At 28.5% G+C, this 22,638-nt stretch overlaps 3 protein-coding genes across 3 annotated transcripts; 1 reads left to right on the top strand and 2 right to left on the bottom strand.

Annotated features, from left to right (window-relative positions):
- Positions 1–411: 411 nt before the first annotated feature.
- Positions 412–4,417, bottom strand: F9C07_1663 (nuclear transport receptor; the record flags this gene model as incomplete). Its single annotated transcript, XM_041288035.2, has 11 exons — positions 4,241–4,417; positions 4,087–4,116; positions 3,945–4,017; positions 3,821–3,892; positions 3,050–3,762; positions 2,205–2,976; positions 1,684–2,154; positions 1,392–1,621; positions 936–1,314; positions 711–882; positions 412–652 (listed from the first exon to the last, which is right to left on the bottom strand). Exons 1-11 carry the CDS (start codon positions 4,304–4,306, stop codon positions 412–414), a joined length of 3,219 nt encoding a protein of 1,072 aa, XP_041140358.1. The 5' UTR covers positions 4,307–4,417.
- Positions 4,418–7,152: 2,735 nt separating this feature from the next.
- F9C07_1664 (putative acetyltransferase) lies at positions 7,153–9,331 on the top strand (the record flags this gene model as incomplete). The annotated part of the gene is made up of 2 exons (XM_071508295.1): positions 7,153–8,038; positions 8,106–9,331. The coding sequence occupies 2 exons, from the start codon at positions 7,153–7,155 to the stop codon at positions 9,329–9,331; spliced, it is 2,112 nt and encodes a 703-aa protein (XP_071365950.1).
- Positions 9,332–9,616: 285 nt separating this feature from the next.
- Positions 9,617–11,168, bottom strand: F9C07_1124850 (delta-aminolevulinic acid dehydratase). Its single transcript, XM_071507582.1, has 2 exons — positions 10,860–11,168; positions 9,617–10,811 (listed from the first exon to the last, which is right to left on the bottom strand). Exons 1-2 carry the CDS (start codon positions 11,076–11,078, stop codon positions 9,903–9,905), a joined length of 1,128 nt encoding a protein of 375 aa, XP_071365951.1. The 5' UTR covers positions 11,079–11,168; the 3' UTR covers positions 9,617–9,902.
- Between the last annotated feature and the right edge of the window lie 11,470 nt (positions 11,169–22,638).

The following is a 22,638-nucleotide window of genomic DNA, read 5'->3' on the forward strand; positions in this document are numbered from 1 at the left end:
ATGCAGCGAAAGAGTTTACACACAGTTTGAAAGGGCACTTTAGGCGCAATGGCATAGACAATCACTCACCATAAAAGCGGATCGATAAGTGAGCCGCAACTAACCGGCTAGAGATCCAAGATTGATTGCATATAAGAGTCAGACACTAGAACAGGAGTGATGACGGGGCAGGTTATCACCTATGGCCAAGAGATGAAGAAAAAATGGTGAGGGGAGGGAGGGGAAGGAGGGTAAGATGATATAAAACGCATCAGATCTGGCGAAAACGCCGGATCTTGACCTTGTTCAAAGCCCGTAACAAGCCCAGCCGTCCAGCCGGTCTTCTCCTAACATAGCCATCGGCTTTTTCGGATGCTCTGTGGTGCCGCTGGATAGAAACGGGGCAACCTCACAACGCAATTCCCTGTCTAGTCATAGTTCATCCTCTTGGTCCATTTCTGACGGTTTCAGAAGGCCCCCAACTTTCATTGCACGATCCCGTTCTGCAGCTTTGGCATCTCGCAGTGCCTGCTCTCTCTCTTCTGCGTAGAGCTCTGCATTGTCCCCAGCGAATTCCTTCAGCGAGATCAAAAAGTCCCGCAAATGAGTCTTGAACTTATTGAAATCATCATTAAATGCAAACAGCCCGATAACAAATTGCTTGATCTGAATTCTGTTGCAAAGTCAGCACATCTAAGTTTAATTCGTAAAGCTAGTGAGATGGAGCATACTCCTGTAGATTCTTGAAGGCGTTTTGCAATAGGTTTGCAACATATTCCTGAAGAAAGTCCTTGTTCGAAGTCCCTAGTGGTGCTTGTTCCGGGGAGTAAATGGGATCTTGCACCTTTCCAGCTTCAACGAAGTAGAACATACGCGACAAGAGCATCGCCTGAGACTTGAATCCTGTGACGTAGTTAGTAACACCTCACCTCTGGGTTCAGATTGTATATACATACCAGCTTTATGGTCGCTATCGGTGAGCACAAAGAAAACATCTTGCAGGATGGGAATGTAGAATTGGCGAAAGAAGATATTAGAAGTTTGAGTATCTGTTTCGGCCATATTGTTCATGAGCTCAAGGCACATCGTGAGACCCGTGTTCTCGACCTCGCGATTGTCGTGTTTGCTGGCCCACATGCAAGAGTCGATTACGAACTTGAATTGCGTAGCGTCAAGTTTAAGTAGGGCTGGGAAGCAATATAGATTAATTGCTTGGAGCAGCTTGAAAAATTGGACCCGGTGCTCCGGATATTCATGAAAGTCTTTGTTGATCATTTCTAAAGTGCATTCGAACACACTTTCCATTATAAGCGGAACCTTGTCTTCCATCAAATTCTGGAAAGATGTTAGTTTGTTGTTGCACCTAAAAAGTTACCCACAAGGCATAGAAAGCACACCAGAGCCAAACATACATGTAGCTTATGGATGATAGTTGTCATGACATTCAGAACCTCCGCTTCGCGTGCATCGGGAACGTTACGATTATAGTCCACCAACACAGCCTCGAGCAGAGGCGGAACCATATTCGCATTGACCATTTCTAAATCGTCCGCTTTCTGGACGTAAGTGTCAATGAGTTTGAGAATTTCCTTTTTGATCGTTCTAAGGCCTCGGACTTTCGGTGTTTTTGTGGCAATTTCTCCTGCAAGACAAATAATTAGCGATATTTCCGACAATAAATGAGAGTAGTGTCGTGCTTAATACCATCCCGCACAACAGCATCGCTAATAAGCTGGCTAGAAGCTCGAAACATGTTTAGCATGTCATGGTAAATGCGTCCTAGCTGAGAGTAAAAGTAGGTGCCGATTGACGAACAGGCAGCGACGTTCGTTTTCATGATATTGCCAATGATCTTGATCGTCTCTCCATCTTGGAGGATCGAGGGATCTTGGTTTGCCTGGCCTATGATAGCGTCCCAGGCAGAATTGGGCAATGACATCAAATTCTCAATCAACCGGTCTTGGAGGCCCTTTTGACCCTGTGCAGAGATCATATAGCCACATGCTTCGTAGAAAGTATGGACCTGCTGCGGCGAAAGATCACAAGTAATTTTCCTCATGCTTCGAACGATTTCCTCAATGAACGGCTCGTTTTCCCCGGGCTGAAGGGCAACAAAATGACGTCTGCATTTGTTGGCGATCTTTATGAAGGTGTCGCAAGCCATGTCCTGAACACCTATTGGAAGTTAGAATAGAGGCTTCTGGTAAAGTGATTGAATAACCGACCTTCATGTGTCTCATGCATAAACTCGAAAAGTTTGTTGACAACTGTCTTCAAGAATTTCCAGTGAGCCTTCAGAAAGCGTGGGTACTGCCCCACGATGTACATGATGTTACTGGCCACAACAGCTTTATTATCTTTTCCACGCTTCATTTCTGTGAGACCCAAGAGGTCTTTAATAACAGTAACGAGAAAGCGCTTCTCGGTTTCTTCGTTCATGGCTCCGGAGATTGACCCAATAGCCCAGCAAAGGGTATTACAGTTGGCCCATGACCATTCAGATCCATCGACTTGTTTAGCCAATTTCTCGATCATTATATTCTCCGTATCAACGACGTCGAGATGTGTGAGGTAGACTAAGCACTCCCGGATTGTCTTGTAGAGCTGGATCGTATCACTCTCTTTGACAAACTCGCGGACGATTTCACCTTCATCGTTCTCGACGATCAGGACCTCCTCTGGGCGCACCATTTTTTCTATCATGACTGTACGCAGGCTTGATAAAACTTCTTCATATTTGTGTTTGCGGAGTGGGTAATTGGCCAAGGTGCTGGGATGTGGCGCTCCACCGTTTGATAAGCCACTGACGCCCATGCTCACCAAAGGATTGATATCGGTGATTGGGAGCTGCTGCATCTCTTCATAAAGCTCTTGCACGAGTCGCGTCCAGTATTCTAGGCAAATCTTGAAAACTTCTCTGTCGTCAATCTGACTAATGCGAATAAGATAAAAGTGCGCATGAGTGAGATAGTCACGATTTGGTAATTTTTCAATAAGCTGGTTAAGTAGGGGGGAGGACAAATATCAGCGGCTCTATCAGCGTTTGGAGCGGAAAATCTCTGAAACTTACATTGAGATGGGCGCTGAAGAAACTGGAAAGGAAGAGAGCGAGGTTGAGTACAAACTCTTGATCTCGCGAGTTGCTCTTCGCATATGTCTGTTTCAAGTCCATTGACAGTGGGATTATCTTGGACACTACCGTCAAAGTCTCTGTAAACATATGTACCAGCCTCTCATCGTAGTTATACGGGTTGCCGATCTGGAGCCCGCCAATTTCCGTCAGACACTTGAGGGTCACATTGCGAAATTCGGGAACGTCCAAGAATCGTGTCAGAAGTGTACTTATGATAGGTGTTTCAAAGATATATCCCAGTGGAATCCAATTCAAGAAGCGTAGAAGAGTCTCCAGGGTAGCTTTAATCAAGCTTGGTTGGTTTGCGGTATTGAGCACCTCGGAGCACAACTGGAAGATGGACGAGAATTCCTGTGTCATAGAAGTCTTCAAATTCCTTGCCTTTACGGAGGTCATCTGGTCTTGAGAAAAGTCGAAGACTTCCTCCGATAGCAAGCGAAGGATTGCCATGTTGTTCTCACAAATTGAAAGGCTTGTGTGGCAGGACGAGATGATTTCGTTGATAAAAGTCGGCCAATTGTGAGGCCATTCCTGCTTCAAGATGGAAACGAGAACCAAATTTAGTTTGTTCAAGAACGCTCGCTCGCTCCTTAACTTTTCTTCCGAGCTAGAGTTTTCGATGATAAAGTTAACGATAAAATTTCGGATACCTGCAACCGTCAGACAGACTCAGACAGACCCGGATATGAAGCCCTAGCAAGGGATTACCTAGACATTGTTCTCTCGGTAGAACCTTCCATCGAGTCATGATTACATCGTCAAGAACTTGGAGAGCAAGATCTAGAATCATCAGCACAATTCCAATCAACATACTCGAGGGTCGATATCGCACATTTGGTCTGTGGATACGATGACTCCTGGAGAATATTCCCTACAATTAACCAGGCATCCGGATTTTGCTTAAACTGGTAATCCAAGATAGGTCAGATATTCCCTTTTCTGCGGTGTATATCAACGGCTCCTTTTAGACTCACTTCTGTCAATGTTTGCTGGGCTTGCTTTTGCTGTAGTTTGCAATTATAAGATCAGTGCTCTGCATCATTGCACAGGGATCGTAAGGTAGATGAATAAAGGAAAATACAGGAAGCTACTGAAAGGAGGACGCAGGATTTCTTTGGGACAACACACCAGGTCTCCTTTGCCTTCGTAGAAGGCTTGGACAGTGTTGTCCAACTCCTGTATGGATACCGACATTCCGTTCACGAAGCTGGCGATACGGCCCTTTGCACAGCTTGTCGACGCGTCCCAGACACAAGCGCAGGTAAAGAGGATTTTAAGTTAACTCAATATAAAAATTTGCAGGTACTATGACAAGTACAGGGTAAAGCAAATGGATGGAATGCGTGGTGGGGTTAAGGCTCTCTCTTGGAGGGGTTCGCCGGAAGTAAGCTCCTCAAAGCAAATTACTACTGTTTTGACGAGAGGGAAAATGCCAGAGGTGAAGTGGGGCTGTATGGCCCAGCTTGAGATGCAGGCGCGAGTTTGGGATATGGATAACCCAAGAAGGGGTAAACAAAAAAAATCCGTGTAGACTCAACTCACTGGCGGTGTGAACAGCGCGTTGCTCAAGTTATTGGAACTCTATCGGGTACGATGTAATTAAACTCGTTAGTAACTGATTACGTCCAAGTAGGATTAGTCAGCTTCCCTTTTGGAAATAGCTGAAGATAACCCATGAAAATTAAAATTGATTTACAATACGGAGGGAGTTTCACCAAGGGACTCCCAAGTACTCTAAGAGCCCATCCCAGTCTACCTAGGTCGCCGCACTATCTATAACCTATATAGAATCAAGAAACGCTAGGCTACGATTGAGAATAGGTACCTCTTACCATGTGCTCCTGGGAAAGCCGCGCGTTCATATCAGCATCGTACAAGTAGTTTTGCTGTCTATAGCTAAGAGCGTTCAAATGATTACCGTTGGCTTTGGGGATCTTGATATTGTATAGAAAGGTGAATCCAGCCAGGTAGAATGAATGAAAATACGATACAGTTTGTCACCAGATTAATCCTACGTGTAATGACTATACAAGAAAAAGAAGCTGGATCTCAAAAGAGCTTTGGGCTATGAAAAAGGTAAAGAATGCGAAGGCGATAAATATACACGGGAGCACCGATAATATAGGCAACAAAACATGTTGCCATCTCTTGCTATCATGAAATTCACCCCTTATATATACTGTGTACTCCATGTACATGTATATTTTTGTTGGGGGGAAGGGCCAGATATGAACATGACAATGGCTCATCAGGTACTATGTATACTGCCGGTACGTGCTATGAACATAAAAGGTACTACCCAGATCGGGTTGGTGTTGAGGTATGGCAGTCAGGTTTGTAACCGCGCTGTCCGGCGCCAATGGCGAAAATCATGAGGAAGAAGGCCTCTTAAGCGACCAAAATCATGGAAGCGGGAAATACCTCCCCCCACAGAAAGTAATATTCAAACCGCATTGGAAGTCGGCTGGACCCACTAAACTCTACATCCCCTGCGACCGCCGTGCCGCGCTTCCCTCGCGGATAGAGCGGCAGCGAACCATTACAATCCAAGCATGGCCCAGGGGCCAGCCCTCCAGGACATCTGTTGGTGGCGTGTCGCCTGAGCACCATCACTCGCAAGCATGAGACCCATGTTAGACTAACCAAAGGCCGCTATAGCCAATCATTTTCCTTGCGTAGCCATCGGGGGATGGTCGATCGCGCGGTAACTTCAATCCAGCCACTAACTTCCCATCAGCCAGCTGGCAGCCGCATTGCCATGAAGCAAGTAGGAATATGAACCAATACTGTACTATGGAATCCCCTGGTCAGCTTCTTCTTCACCTCAACATCCCCCTACCCGTGCTAGCTTTTGGTTCACATTTGAGGTAATACCTATCTAATTTACTTCTTTTCATTTACTGTGTAAATTCATCCCTCCCTCCTTTTAGTTTGGGGGGGAAGAGAGAGAGAATAGAAAAGAGAATAAAAAAGGGAAAGGGAAAAGATACTACTCTACTCGCTGCATTCAGCCATTGTCAGCTATCGCTTACCCTTTCTTCTAGGTTCCCTCCACTCCCAATACGGGGTCATTAATAACCCCCTCTTCTTTCTTGCTTTTGCCTCTTCCCCTCTCTTAGTAAATCCAAGAGTACTCTGCTACCTACGTCCCGGAATATTTACTTTTCTTCTCTCCTGTTTCACTTTCTTTTTTTATTTATTTATTGTTTTCTTTATTAGTGGAGGAGGTAGATGCATTATTCTATTCAGGCTTGTGTTTTTGCATTCTTACACCAGCAATCAATCACCACAGCCGCCACATTTCCCTCCTCTACCGTCTTCTTGTACTGTCGTTACTACTACCGCCCCTTCCTCTCGTCCTATGGACCGTATATGCTCATCGTTGTAGATTCCTGTATCCCATAAATCTTCGTCACTAAACGCTTCTTTCCCCGTCAACTCAACCTATCCACTACAGAAACAAGCGTTATCATTCGTACCGATATCTCACTTTGCGCTTTTCTTTCCCTTACGCTGAGGTTGATCCCATACCTGGTGCCTTCTAATCCCGTCCCGGTCTGCTATCTCCTACTTCCACGATACCTACGAAGCAGCCCTACTGAACTTATCTTGAACCTCACCTGGTGCATGGCCTCGGGATAGCCGTACAGGCCAATCAATACATTGAGTCTAAAAAAATTCTTGCCGTTAAATTTGGTGCTTTATATCTCTTATCCTCCATTGCTTCCGAAGAGTGAACCTGCGCGCAGGATTGCCTCTCCATCCTCGATTGATGCAACTCCTTCCAGTTCTAGTTCTAGTTGACGGCGCGCAAGGTGGAATAGTACTCCTTTGGCGAAGATTTAATTGGCCGCAGCATCTGTGTGACACCAGCTGAAGATACCGCTGCGCTCACAAGGGACTTGCGAGAGAACAATAGAAATAACCTTCCACTGCGCGTTGGAACTCAGGTGGTGGAACCTGAAGGCTTTATATCGAGGGTCACATCTATCAGTTGTAGCTGGACCACTTCTACCACTATTACCACAGTTGTTTGCAACATGACTGCCGTCACCTCCGCCTCAATGATTAACGACCACGAATCAGAGGGTTCCAGAACAGACCACAGTCCCTCTCGATTTACAGCTGTTAATGGAAAGGATTCCTTGATATCTGCGACACCGACGTCTGTTCCTGCCGTCCCTGGCTCAGCAACGGACGAAGATTCACGAGAACCCTCTGAGCACTGTGGAAGAAACGGTTACGATGATACAACACATCGGCATGAGGAACGAATGCGGGAGAATGGAAACATCAAGAACGACCAAGAAGATCGACGGTCACAACGATCGTCCTCGCAATGTGCTGTGTCTGTTACTGGCAGAAGCAAACGAAAGAGGTCGGGATCTGGTGAACATGAAGACGATGCTCATACCACTCACAGGGCTCCGAAAAGCCCAGCCTCTCACCTAGATGACGCCACAAATCAACATGTGCACCCATGTACATCCAACGGAAGCACGACATCCCAGGCTGACCAGGATTTCAAGAACACGTCCCCCTCGGTGTACGCAAGGCCAGAGGGGAGTGAGGATTCGCGAACCTCAGCAAATACTACCTGGCATGAGTATGACGCCCAATTGGTCAGCCAAGCACAACGTGCGCAACAGATTGATGCATCAGATGCTCAATTGGCAGAGGCACTCCAACGTGAGGCTCAGGGGCATGATGTAACTCAGAAGAATTGGACTACGGTCAGTCGCTCAATAGAAGGTACCACACAGAATGAGCAGTCTTCATCATCGTTGGCTGGGTTTTCCCAGGAGCGGCCGCAAACTGCTGTACAAGTTGCGCCAAAGAGAAAGCGCGTTTTCAGCAACAGGACTAAAACTGGGTGTATGACGTGCCGAAGAAGAAAGAAAAAATGTGACGAGCAACACCCTGCATGTAAGTTCCTTGTTGAATAGCTCTTTTGAGTTGGGCAACAATTCCGTGTAGTCTAACCTCAATGTAGGTAATAATTGCATCAGAGGTGGTTTTCTCTGTGAGGGCTACTCCTCGCGGAGTACGTGGCAGAAGCCGTCAAGTGGGAAAACACCAGTTCCGTTACAATCAAAGGAGGGCTATGCAGACGTCGGCAGTCAATACGTACATGACATCAGCCAACAACATGATCGACAACAAAGTTTGGCTGAACAACTCGAGGGAGGAAAGGTGCGGTCGATTATTGTAGAGGACAACGACCGTACCACTACACACTTAAACAACTCAAGCCCAACAGGCGTTGGTTCGGGCCGTGGATCGTGGTCCAAACGGTCCTGGCCGAATACAGGCCACACTACTTATATCACTGATCATATCGCAAAGTCTGATTACCGAGATGTACCATCCATCCATGAGCTACCACGCGAGAGTCACTCCAAGACAGATTATCAGATTGTGCCACCGATTCGGGAGCTGTCACACGGTACCGCCCATGGGAAACCGGGGGTCTCGCTTTTTCAAGGCGGAATTGACCAGCGGCCAACTCTTGCGACTAATGTGGACACTAGCAGTCCCCAAGCCCAGGCGCGAATGGCCCTGAGCATTGAACATCAGTTGTCTGCGCGCACCATCCCCGGTGAGGAGACAGAAAAAGATAAAATGATACGTGGTGAACTTTACCGGCCCTTCGATGTTCATCTTGTGGAAGAGAGAGAGCGCTGTAAGGCCGCGCTGTGGCGGTTCAACAGTGCCTGCAATCCCGTTTCTGGACTAAGCAATAAAGAACAAAACCGCCTTTTGAAAGAAATTTTAGTACCACCTACTTCAGCAGTGGGTTCACCCTCGGGTGTCACTTCCCCTCGCCCAACGGGTTCCATCGGGCAAGGTGCGGTTGTTGAAGCGCCCTTCCAGTGCCATTACGGATATAACGTTCATATTGGCGAGGACGTGATGATATCTGAGAGTTGTTTATTTGTGGATGATTGTCCTATCACTATTGGTGCCCACACGTGGATTGGCCCCAGGGTGACTATTCTCAGTTCAATGGCCCATGCAAATATGCAGGAGCGTAAAGGGTCTCAAAGCCGTCATCAGGGACGACCCGTGACGATTGAAGAAGATTGCTACGTCGGCGCTGGCTGCACAATTTACCCTGGTGTTCGCCTTCGACGTGGAGCTTATGTGGCACCGGGTGAAGTTGTCAAATCCGATATCGTAGCTTATGGGTTTCAGGGTCTTAAACCTAGCTACATGTGAGAACACATTCATCGCTCCGCACTTATATGGAGTTGCTTGAATTTGTGGTTGATACTATTGTCTGGGGCTGCAATTTCCGCAGCTGCAACTTCTGATCATGCAATTACCACTCTCGTCAGCTTTTTGTAAACTATTCGTTCACTTTCATTTCCTTGGCCCGTTTTCCCATTTGGCAGGCTTTTTATTAGTGCCTATCTTCTTCTCAGACCAGGATTCTGACCGGTTCAGGACATACGGTTCATGCTACGAGGTTTCATGTGACAATTCCGGCCACCTTCTTAGTATATATATAATTGATGATTCATCCTGCTGCTCATTTCGCACCCGCATATCTCGGAGGAATTGGTATACTTGTATTTATTAGAAGTGGTCACTTGGCACCATCAGCTTGGTGTATCTTTTATAAAAGTATCTAGGCAATATATACACATGGCGTGGCATTACGTTAAATAAGCAACCTAGAGAATCCCCAACGAGATACCGAGACTTCTACTCCAATAGGTATGATTCAAACGCGATCGTCACTGCTATTTATCTGGTGGATGCTTTCATCACGCTCCATCTAGCTAAATCATTTCGAAAGCCAATCTAGAAAATCAGGCACGAAATAGCTTACTATAATCCCAGCACCAGCCCTTATAATCCCTTCAGTACTTTCAAAGGCCATGGATTTCAAGTCAAATACGCCCGCCTTGGCACCAGCATGTATCATAGCATACTCACCGCTGACCTGGTAAGCAGCAATGGGAATGTCTTTGGCAATTTCTTTTGCGTCTCTGATAATGTCCAGGTAGCTGCTCGCCGGCTTTACCATTATGATGTCTGCCCCTTCGCCTATATCTCTCTGTATAGCGCGCCGAGCAAGTCCACGGCCTCCGGGTGGTAACTGGTAGCATCTGCGATCCCCGAATGATGGGCAGGACCCCGCTGCATCACGGAAAGGGCCGTACAAACAACCGCTAAATTTGGCGCTGTAGGACATCAATAGGACACGGTGGGCCATCCCGGCTTCAATAAGCTTCAGTTTTATAGCACGCACTCGCCCATCATTCATATCAGACGGAGCGACACAATGGGCTCCGGCGGCAGCATAAGCCAGAGCAACATCCGAAATCCGATCCACAGACTGTGTATTATCAAGAGTCCCATCTTCTCGCAGTATCCCACAGTGGCCATGCGAAGTATACTCGCAAAGGCACACATCTGTCACGATATAAAGTTGAGGAAACCGCGACCTAAGCAAGCGAATAGCTTGAATTACCGGTCCAGATGGATCGTCTGCAGCGGTACCTAGTGCATCCTTCGCAGAGGGGTGTAGTGGGACGCCAAACAGGATGACTGAGCGTAGCCCCTTGTGGGCAAGTGGTTTGATGAAAGGAACTAGACGGTTTAATCCTCGACGATACTGTCCAGGGAGAGACGGGATAGGAGTCTCCTCATCGGGATTATCGGTGATGAAGAGAGGATAAATAAGCATTTCCTATCTCGGGGTTAGAGCAGCTCAGTAAATACAAAAGAAAATGCGGACTTTAGTCAACTGTCTTTCAGCCTGCCATGATCGGCTCAGTGGATGGCTGTAACCGGAATGAAGCTGGCTTGAGATGTCGCCAGATATGCTGACGCTTGTGGCAGCTGTGCTTGTATACGATCGTGCAGTGGCTTGCGATTGTACCTGAGATATCTGAGAACTTCGGTCATCATGAGAATCTCTGAAGGCGAGGTCAGAGACGAGATTAGAAAAGGACATAATGACAGGAGCGGCAAGCAAGTGGGGTGCTATGGAAGATAGAAACGCGGTGGAGGGAAGGAAAGAGAATAGCGCCTGTGCCACTGGCAGAATACGACTTCGCAGGGCAATGATATAGATGGCCAGCGATCCAGGTCAGTACATTTGTTGCAATTTTCAGGTACAAGTAAGGATTTAAGGATCATAGAACAACGCTAGGGGCGTTATATATAGCGAAAAAGTATTGTATTGGGACAGGGTCGGGGGATGTGAGATATGTACGAACGGAGACTGGCTGTAGACTGGTGGCTAAGAAAATGTTCAGGCCTCGATAGCCGAGGATACCATAATCCGCCTGGGCTAGATCTGTAAGGCGATTACGGAGGGTTACCATTGGTCCAGGTTTGGTATCTCTGTGCCGATCCTACTAATTAGTAGTATGTACAGTCAGCTACCGGAAGTCATAAGTTGCCACTAAATCGCTTGGTAACCCGCTTAGTCAAGGTCATCTAAAAAGGCCATAAAATCATTATTTACTAAACTATTCAAAAAATAAATATATCTATAAAATTAATAGAATCCCTAGATTCTATATAATTAGTATTTAATAGGCCCCCCCCCCGGCACACCTCTAGATAGATAGATATTTACCTAGATATAGAATTATAAAGATACTCTATATTATACTGAGTATATCAAGAGTATATATAGAGAAAGTTATTATTTTATTTAATTATTAATCTATTTAAATAACTAATAAATAGCTACTATACTAATATAATCAATAAGTGAGCTATATACATAAGGAAGCTATATTATATTATAATACAATACTAGTAGTTCTATTATCTATAGTATTAGTTCTATATAATAGATTATTATTAATACCTGTAGAGAACTCTATACTTTTAGTCTTAGATAGTAAATTAAAATATTATTTTTATTTAATATAATAATCTAATATCTATTAATTTATAATAATTAATAATATATCTAGAATCTTTAAAGATTATCTAAAAACTAAAAATACTATTAAATTTAAAATATTATTATTATTATTATTATTATTATTATTATTTATATAATTAATATTAGATAATTAAATAATAGTAGATTAATATACTTAATAAATATAATAATAAAATAAAAATAGATTTAAAATATTTAATATATCTAGAGATTGTAATTATAGTATATAAAATAGTTAAGAAAAGTTTATTAATAATTCTAAATTAATTATAAATACTAAAGACTATATTTATTTAATAATAAAAAATATTAATAACTATATTTAATTAATAATAGAGAAAATTAATAATTATATAATTATAAAAAAGTTTACTAATATAATTGGTAAGCAAGCTGCGCATATAAGCGAGCTGTGTATCAACCACTATATAGAAATTTAAAATAATTAAAATACTATAAATTCTGACCTCTATATAAAAATAAATAGTTCTATTAATTTAGATAATATATAATTTTATAACTTTATATACTATAGCTAAAATATTTAGATAGAATATATTTAAAATCTAATTTAATAGATAAAAATCTATTTATTTATATAGTTTTATTTATTTAATTTTAATATTTAATAAGAATTTAGACTTTAGATATTAATATATTTTTTTTAAAAATAATTTATTTAATAAAATACTTTTATTTTTTAAGCTATTTTTTATATATAGTCTAATATTATTTTAATTAATATTTTAATATTATTATATTATTTATAGTTTATTTAATATTTTTAATTAATTAATTTAAATTAATTTTAATAAATAAATTAGAATTATAAAATTAATTTTTAAATAGCTTTTTAAATATAGATTCTAATTTTTTTAACTATTTAATTATATAAAATATTTTAATTACTAAATTATTTTAGCTACTAGATCTATTATTTAAAGATATAAAAATTTTAAATTAAATTATTAATTAAGAAAAAATATACTTAAAATTTAAAAAAATTAAATTAATAGTTTTAAAAATATTATAAATATTATTATTAATAAAAATTACTATATAAATTTAAGAATATATTTTTAAAAAATTAAATTTATTAATATAATTAAATTTATAGTATATTTTAGATTTAATTAAATCTTTATATAAATTTTTTAATAGTAAAAAAATAGTAATATTAAATAATTAAAATTTATAAAAAATATATATAAATATATAGATTAATATAATATTATTCTCTATATAGATTTAATTAAATTAAGATATTAGATAACTATTATAACTATTTAAAATAAATAAATAATATTTTTTTATAAATTAGCTAATAATATAAGATATAAAATAATTTTATAATTAATATAGATTAATTTTATTATTTATTTAGCTATTAGAACTAATCTCTATTTTTTAATTAAAAAAAATTTTATTATTTTTATATTAAATCTCTATATATATTTTATTTTTAAAAATAATATAGAAAAATAAAATTTATCTATTAAAATTAATATATTCTATAATAATAATCTATTTTTAATTTTTTAATTATAATAAAAATAGTTTTTTTAATATATTAGATCTAATAATAATTTTAACTATAGCTATTAGATCTATTATAAATCTTATTTTATTAAAATTATAAATATTATTTAAAACTATATTATATTTTTAAATAATTTTATTTATCTACTTAAATTAAGTATTTAAATCTTAGAATTCTTTATTTTAATATATTAATAGTTATAGCGATATATAAAATAGATTTTAAATTTAGATATATATCTAATAAAATTATATATCTATTTCTTTTCTATAGTAGTAGAGAGAGAGATAGTATTATATTTTAAAAATAAAATATTAGCCATTTCTTATATATATATAGATTAAGAAGATACTCTATACTTATTTAATAAAAAAATCTATTTTTTAAATAATTTCTTTTTACTAATAGTTATTTTATAACTATTAGCGCGTTGCTTACTTTTAAAAGAGATTCTTTTTAAATAACTATATAGAGTAGATTTAAAAAGATTAAATATATCGGTGGTCTTTTTAAAACTACTAAATTTATTTTTTTTTAAAGCTAATATAGCTAATAGAATCTGGCCTTTCTATTCAACGTATGATTTTAATGATTTAGATATTTTTAGTAATATAGCTAATGTTTTAATTCTCTAAGAAATTGAGGCGCGTAGAAAATACGTTGGGTATATAGCTTGCTTGTGTGTGCAGCTCGCTTACCGATTACGTTATATTAATTAATTATCTAATAATAATAAAAATTAATAAAACTATTATAAAAAAATAAATATCTACTAAAATTATTGAAATAATATAGTAAATAAATATTAATCTATTTTTAAAATTTTACTATTATATACTAGATATTTTTATTATTTAAAAAGATTAAATTATATATTAGTAGCTAATAATAAAAAATACAATAATATTATTATAATAATATTTCTACTAAATAATAAACTTTTAATTTCTAAATTAAAAATATTTAGTATTAATATATCTCTAGTATTTATATTTATTGGATATAAATAGATTATAATTAAATATTTTTTAAAAATATATAGTATTTATAATAGACTAGTAATTAATAGTATTTATTTACTATTATAATAATTAGATTACTTTATAATAATTTCTTTAATTAAATATTATTATTACTATTAAAATTATATAAATAATACTTAGATTCTATTTTTATAAATAAGCTAATTATAGTTATTATATACTAGTTATTATTAAATTTTATATTAAATAATAGCTATCTATTAGATTATATTAGATTTTATGTTCTATTAATAATCTGCTAGAATTTATTAAATAAAATAGATATATCTAGATTATATATATCTAGTATTTAGTTAATGAAAAATAATATATATATTTATATTTATTTAAAAATAGTATTATATATTATATATTTATTAGCTATTTTACTTATTTATTTTAATTATGTTAAACTTAGTATAGTATTATATATATTAGTTAAAATGTAATTATTAAGTAATTTATATTAAATAATAAAGAGTAATGATTAATAATTATAAAAATTATAGATATATAATAAAATAAAAAATATTTACAAAAAAATAAATATAGTTAAATTAAAATAAGAGATAAAATAAAATCAAATAAATAAAAAAATTAATAAAATAATATATAATAAACTATAATATTAATTAACTATTTTTCTAAACTTACTTATTAGATTTTATATGTTAATATTTTTTATCTAGATCTATTAATTATTTTATATACTATAATCTTTCCATTTAAATAAATATTTAGTAATTAATATTTTTAACTATTTAAAATATTAAAAATAATTATTTATAATTCTTTCAATCTTTTAATAATTATTTTGATTAAAAGAGTTTATATTAATTATTTATAAAAATTAAATAAATTATTAATTATATAGATCTATAGCAGCTAATTTTAATTATATAATAAAAATTATTAAATAGATTTTTTAAATTAAAAAAAATCTATTTTATACATTAGTTATTTTATTTATTTAAAACTAATAAAAAACTAGTATATTATTATATAAAATTTAAATCTTTTTTAATTAAAAGATAATAGTTTTTATATAAATATAATTATATTTAATTATTAATATTAAATTTAATTATTTTATAAAATTAATTATAAATTATTTTTATTTAGATTTCTATATATATAAATATCTTTTCTGTGTTAATTTTTATTAAAAATTATTAAATTCAAAAAGATTTTTATCAAGCTCTATAGCTATTAAAATTCTATCTTAATTAGTAATTTAAATAGTATATTTTTTATTAATATATTAGATAAATTATTAATTATTATAGTAATTAATAATAATAAATATATTTAGTTAATATTTTAATAATTAGATTATTTATTCAAAGTATTTATTTATTTAAAAATAGTATATAATATTATATAGCTATTTAGTCTGTAATTTAATAAATAATTTTTTTTAAAATTTTTATTTATCATAAATTATATAGAGATTATCTAGTTATAATATTAAAAAAATATAATAACTATTTTATTACTATTATATAATCTATATTATATTTTGTAATTCTAATCTATTTTATTTTATAAATTTATTATATATAATAAATAGTTAATTAAACAATTATTAACTAATAAATAGATTTATTATAAAATCTATTATTATAATATAGAATAGAATTAGTAATATTAATATTGATTTAAAAAAATTATAGAGTATATAATAATATATTTTATTAAATAAATAAATTAAATACTTTACTCTATATATATATATATAGTAACTTTTTTTATAATATATTATTAATCTATCTATAGCTACTCAATATTTATTTTAATCTTAATTATTATTATTATTATTATATAATAGTTTAAAAATAGATTTAACTAATAGTTAAGAGATGTATAACTAAAGATCTTTTTAATAATTAATTTTTTTAATTATATATAGTATACTATTACTTCTAATATAAAATAAATAATTAAAATTAATTATCCTTTTTAAATTAAATTATATCTAATATTAAAAAAAATATAAGATTTATTTTTATATATTTTACAAATAAACTTTCCAAAATCTAATAATAATTCGATTAATAGATATATAAATAAAGCGTTAAAATTAATTATTCTATTATTCAAAATTAAAATATGTATTTTATCTAGTCTATAAAATACTTTCAAATAAAACTATTATATATATATATATAAATACGCGAACTAAATATTAATTTAAATATTTAATAATAATAGTATTTAAAACTATCAATTTATCTATATTAATTATTACTATATAATCTATATAAATAATAGTTAATTAATATAAGATTTTTATTAGATGTCTAATTTTATATATTATTTAAATTAAATAAAAGACTTTTAACTTAATTAATTAATAATATTATTTAATAATAAATAAGTATCTATTTAAAAATAATATTTGCTTTATACTAATTTTAATAGGTAATATTATAAGATTTTAATATTTAAGAAATTATATAATAGACTATTATTTTATAATTCTTTTTAAAATATCTAAATTGATATATAAGTATAGAACTAGATTAAAATATATTAAAAATTATATTTTACAAATTTAGCTTATAATTTTTTAAATAATTTTTTTAATTAATATAAGATTAAATGAAAGCGTAAATTATAATTATTTAATATAAAATTTACTAGAAACCAGTATATCTTTAAAAAAATAAAGTTTTATAGTTTTATAAAAGACCGGCTTTAATTATATACTATTTATTAAAATAATTTAAATAGTCTATTATATTTAGATATTATATTAACTGCAGGATCCTAATTAGACCTAGCGCCGAAGCGTCTTTTTATGTAATAGCTAGATAGTTAAAATCTCCTTTTTAAAATAATTAATAATTTCTATTCTATAAGAATCTAATAGATTATAAGTTTAACTAGCTTGAAAAAAGTCTAAGAAATTATTTAATCTATTTAAAGAAAATTTTGGAACTTAATAATTAATATTAATATTAATTTAAACTTTTTATTTATAAAAAAAAGTTTTTAAAAAAATCTATAATATATATTAAAATAGCTAATAGTGATTAAAGCTTTTAAAAAAATCTCTTAAAAAAAGAAAATAAAACTTAAGACTTAAACTAAGAAATACTATAAAAAAAATAAAAATATGAGATTATTTTTTATTTAAAAATCTGTTAGATAAAATAAATAAAATTATAGAATATTTAATAAACTAATCTAATTATAAAATATAAAATTTTTATATTTAAAATATGTTATAATTATATAAAATTAATATATTAATTAATATTTTAATTCTAAAATTTTTAATAATATTATTAATTTATATAAAATAAAAATAAATATTTTAAATATTAAAATTATAGCTAATTCTATAGATTTTAAAAAAAATAATTAAATAATTATTAATTATTATTAATCTTACTATATATATTAATAAAATTTATAAATAATATATATTATATAATTATACTTTATTATATTATTTTAATTTTTTATAAAAATTTAAAATAGAACTTTTTATTTAAATAATATATATTAAAAACAAATTTAAATTTAAAATTATATAAAATAATATAAAGTATAATTTTTTAAAAATATATATATTTATTATTAGAAAAAAAATCTATTTTAATATAATTTATTAATAGTTATAATAGATAATATCAATTTAAATAATAAATTTAAATATAATATTATAATATATTAATAGTTTTATTTTATTTTATAACTAAATAATTAGATTTTATATAATAAAACTTTATAAATATATTAAATCTTTAAATTTATAATTAAAATAAAAAAATAGATATAAATTATATAATATTTATATAATATTTTTTAATAAAATAATAATTAAAAATTTTAATATATTAAAAATATTATACTAATTATTTAATATTAATTTTTTAAAATTAAATATTTTAAATTAAAAGAATTTGATAATATATTTAAATTTTTTTTAATAAAATCTTTAAATATAATATATCTATAGAAAATATTATAAAAATTAAAAAAGTAGACTATATTAAAATAAATCTAGATATAGAAAATAATTAAACTATAATATTATATATTAAAATATACTATTAATTTAAAATATATTTTCAATTTTTTTTAATTTAAAAAAAATTAAATTAAAATAGAAAGTTTTTTAGAATAATTTAAATTATATATTTAAATTAATTAATAATATTATAAAAGATTTTATTTAAAATATTTATAATATTTTTTTTTATATTTATATATATAGAATTTTTTTTATAAAAAATTTTTTAAATATATAAAAAAAATATTATAATTATATATTATTATTTTAATTATATAAAAATACTAAAAATTATAATTATAATAAAAATATAAAATATTAAATTAATATTCAATACTAATATATACTATAAAATATATTATAAAATTGAAATAAAATATTATATATTTTAAATATTATAAATTTATTTTATTAATTTTTTAAATCTCTATTATATAGATATATAGAAAATTAATTTAATTAATTATAATAAATATAACTATTTTTTAATTATAAATAATAATATAATAGAATTAATATATACTATAATACTTTTATAATAAAAAAAAGTTTTAAATATTTTAAGAAAAATAAATTAAAAATATTATAATATAATAAAAAGATATATTATTTATTAATATTTAAATAAAATAAAATTTAATAATTTTAATAAATAAATAAAAAAGTCTAATAAAAATATATAAATTAAATTAATATTTTTTTTATATATTCAAAATAAATAATAAAATTAAAAAAATTAATAATATTTTTAATTAAATAGCTAGATTAACAATAATTAATTTTAATTTATTAAATTATTTTTAGCTTTATATAATTAATATAGTAACTAAAATATTTAATTAATTTATTTTATTAAAAAAACTAGATTAAATATAACTATATATAAATATTAATTTCATTATAATTTATTAAATAAAAAAATATTTTTAAATTTTATAAAGATTTATAATATATAAATATATATTTATATATTATAAAAAATTATATAATATTAAAAAAAATAAAATTGTATATATAAATTAAATATTTTATTAATTTTAAAAAAGATAATAGTTATATATAAAAAATATAAATATTAAAAAAATTAAATTAAAAAATTTTATAAATTTGATTTTATTTAGCATATAATAGATTATAAGTCTAGAAAGACTATCTAGATTAAGAGAAATATAAAACTTATTAATTATAATAAAATTTCTAGCGTTTAGTAATAATAGATAGTAATAGTAAAAGTATTGGTACTAGATACTACTACTATTTTTATTAAATCTATTAAATATAACTAGAAATATTAAGCATTCTCTATTACTAGAAAACTGTTTATCTAATCTAGACTACAATATTAAAAAGAATTCGAAATAAACTTAAAAATTAAATTAAATAGTCTACTTAAGTTTTATAGATTAATAAAGGCTCTTTATCTATAATTATGTAATTTATATTAATATAAAAAATCTTTCTTTATCTATAAAATTATTAAGAGTTTAAAGATTTTATTTTTTATTTATTTATAGATTATAAGTCTAGAGATTTAGTCTCTAGATTTTTAATTATTTATTTTAGCTTTTTTTAAAGCTATTTAAAATTTTAATAGTAGTTTTTTTATAATATAATTTTAATATACTATTCTTTAGAATTTAAAGCTATTAGCTATTTTTAAAGGATTTTATTTAGATTTTTAGAATAATTATTAAAAAATTATATTATTTAATATATTATATCTAAACTATCTCTATAAATAAATACTAATATTTATTAAATTTAATTAAAAAATGTTATTATTTATCTTAAATCTTAAAATATATAAAGAAGAATTATTTTAAAAAAAATATTTATATTTTAAAATTTCTAGTAATATTAAATTTATTAAAATAGGATCTAATAAATTTATAATATATATAATTTAATTATCTATTATAGCTATAGAAAAAGAAGTATCTTTATTTTTTTTTAAAAAAAGTATTAAAAAAAATTAATAAAATTAAAAACAATAGAATAAAAAATTTAATAAAATAATATAAATATTATTTATTGATTAATATTATATTTAATCTAATATAAAATTATTAAAATAAAAATTTTAAATAAGTTATAAAATTATTTTCTAAAGAAATTTAATATCTCTATTAATATTTAATTATTTAAAGATTTTTAAATTATTATTTATATTTAATTTATAAATTATAAAAATATTTAAAATTATATATTTAAATTAACTATATTATTTAATAAATTAATTATAAATTTATAAATAAATAAAAATTTATTTAAAGTCTTAAAAATATAGTTTATTTTATATAATTTAAAAGAAATTTAGAATTTATTTTATATTTTATATTAAATAATTATTTTAATAAAAAGAATTATTTTTAATAAAATTATATAAGTTTTTATTTAGAAAAAAATAAAAATAAAATTTAATATTTTATAAAGTAGTATAATTAAAGTTAAAATAAATAAATAAGTTATAGAAAGAATAATAAAAAGTCTTTATTTAAGAAATCTCGTTTTCTATATAGATATTATAAAAAAATAATTATTTAGAAAATAATATTAGTAAATTTGTTCAAAAGAAATATAAAAAATATAAAATAAAGTACAAGCTAAAAAAATAAAAAAAATAAAATTAATACTATTATTTTTATATTAAAAAATAATAATTTTATTTATATAGTTAAATTTATAAAGAATTATTATTTCACTATTAAGAATATTAAAATTTTTTTTTAATTTAATTTAAATATTTAGAATATTAACTTTAATAGTTTATTTTATTATAAATTTTAATAATTTTATTAATAATATTATAAAATTTTATTAATATGATATATAGATTACTATAGATTATATTATATATTTAATTTTTAAAAAAATATTAAATTATTTTTTAAACTATTCATTAATAGATATTATTTAGTACTCATAGATATATTATATATATTTAAAATTAAAATTAAGTTATTTAATATTATAAAAATAATATAGAAAGATTTAGATATTAATTTTTTATTTAAAGAAAGTATTTTTATTTATATTAAAAAAAAGTATTATAATTAAATATATAAATAAATAGTTTTTATTATTAATTACTAAATATAAATAGTAAATCTTTATTAATATAAAAAAAATTAGAATAATATTAAATCTAGATTTAAATATATAAAAGTCTATTAGCTTTTTTTTATTAATTAATATAATTCCTTTATAAATATATATTTTCTAAAATATAAATAAAAAATAATTAAAATAATTAAAAAATTTAAAATAATAAATATAACATAGATTATAATATTAAATTATTTATTCTAATAATATTTAAAAATTTATAAATAATAATTTTAAAATATAATCTAAAAAAAATATTATTTAAAAAATAATTATACTATATATATATATATAAATAGAAAAGTATAATTCAATATTTTAATTGTATAATTAAAATTAAAATATATATAACTTTTATAAATAAACTATAAATATAAAAAAATCTATAGATAGAAATTATAAAATTAATTATTTTTATTAAAAATATTTTATTAATTAAAAATATAATTATTACTTTATTTAAAATATATTATAATAAATAATTTAATTTAAAATTATTTAAAATTATTAAATTACTTTATTAGATTATTATTTTAATTAAATTATAATTATTTAAAAATATTATAAATAAAGCTTAATCTATAAATTATATAAATTATATTTTTAATTATATAAATTTTAATAAATAATATATTGTTTATATTTTTAAAATATATTATATAAAATAAATATAGAATATAATAATTAAAAAAAGATTTTAAATTTTTTAATAGTTTAAATAATAACTATAATAAATAAATAAAAAAATCTCTATTTATTATATTTTTGATATAAAATTTTAATAAAATACAAAATAAATTTAAATCTAATATATTTAATAATAAATTAATTAATTTAATTATATAATTAAAGCTATAATATATTATTATAAAAAAATATTAGAATTTATAAAAAATTTTATAGTTTAATTAAAAAATTATTAAA

Source organism: Aspergillus flavus, chromosome 1 (assembly GCF_009017415.1).
Source record: "Aspergillus flavus chromosome 1, complete sequence".
Taxonomy (NCBI): Eukaryota; Fungi; Ascomycota; class Eurotiomycetes; order Eurotiales; family Aspergillaceae; genus Aspergillus; species Aspergillus flavus.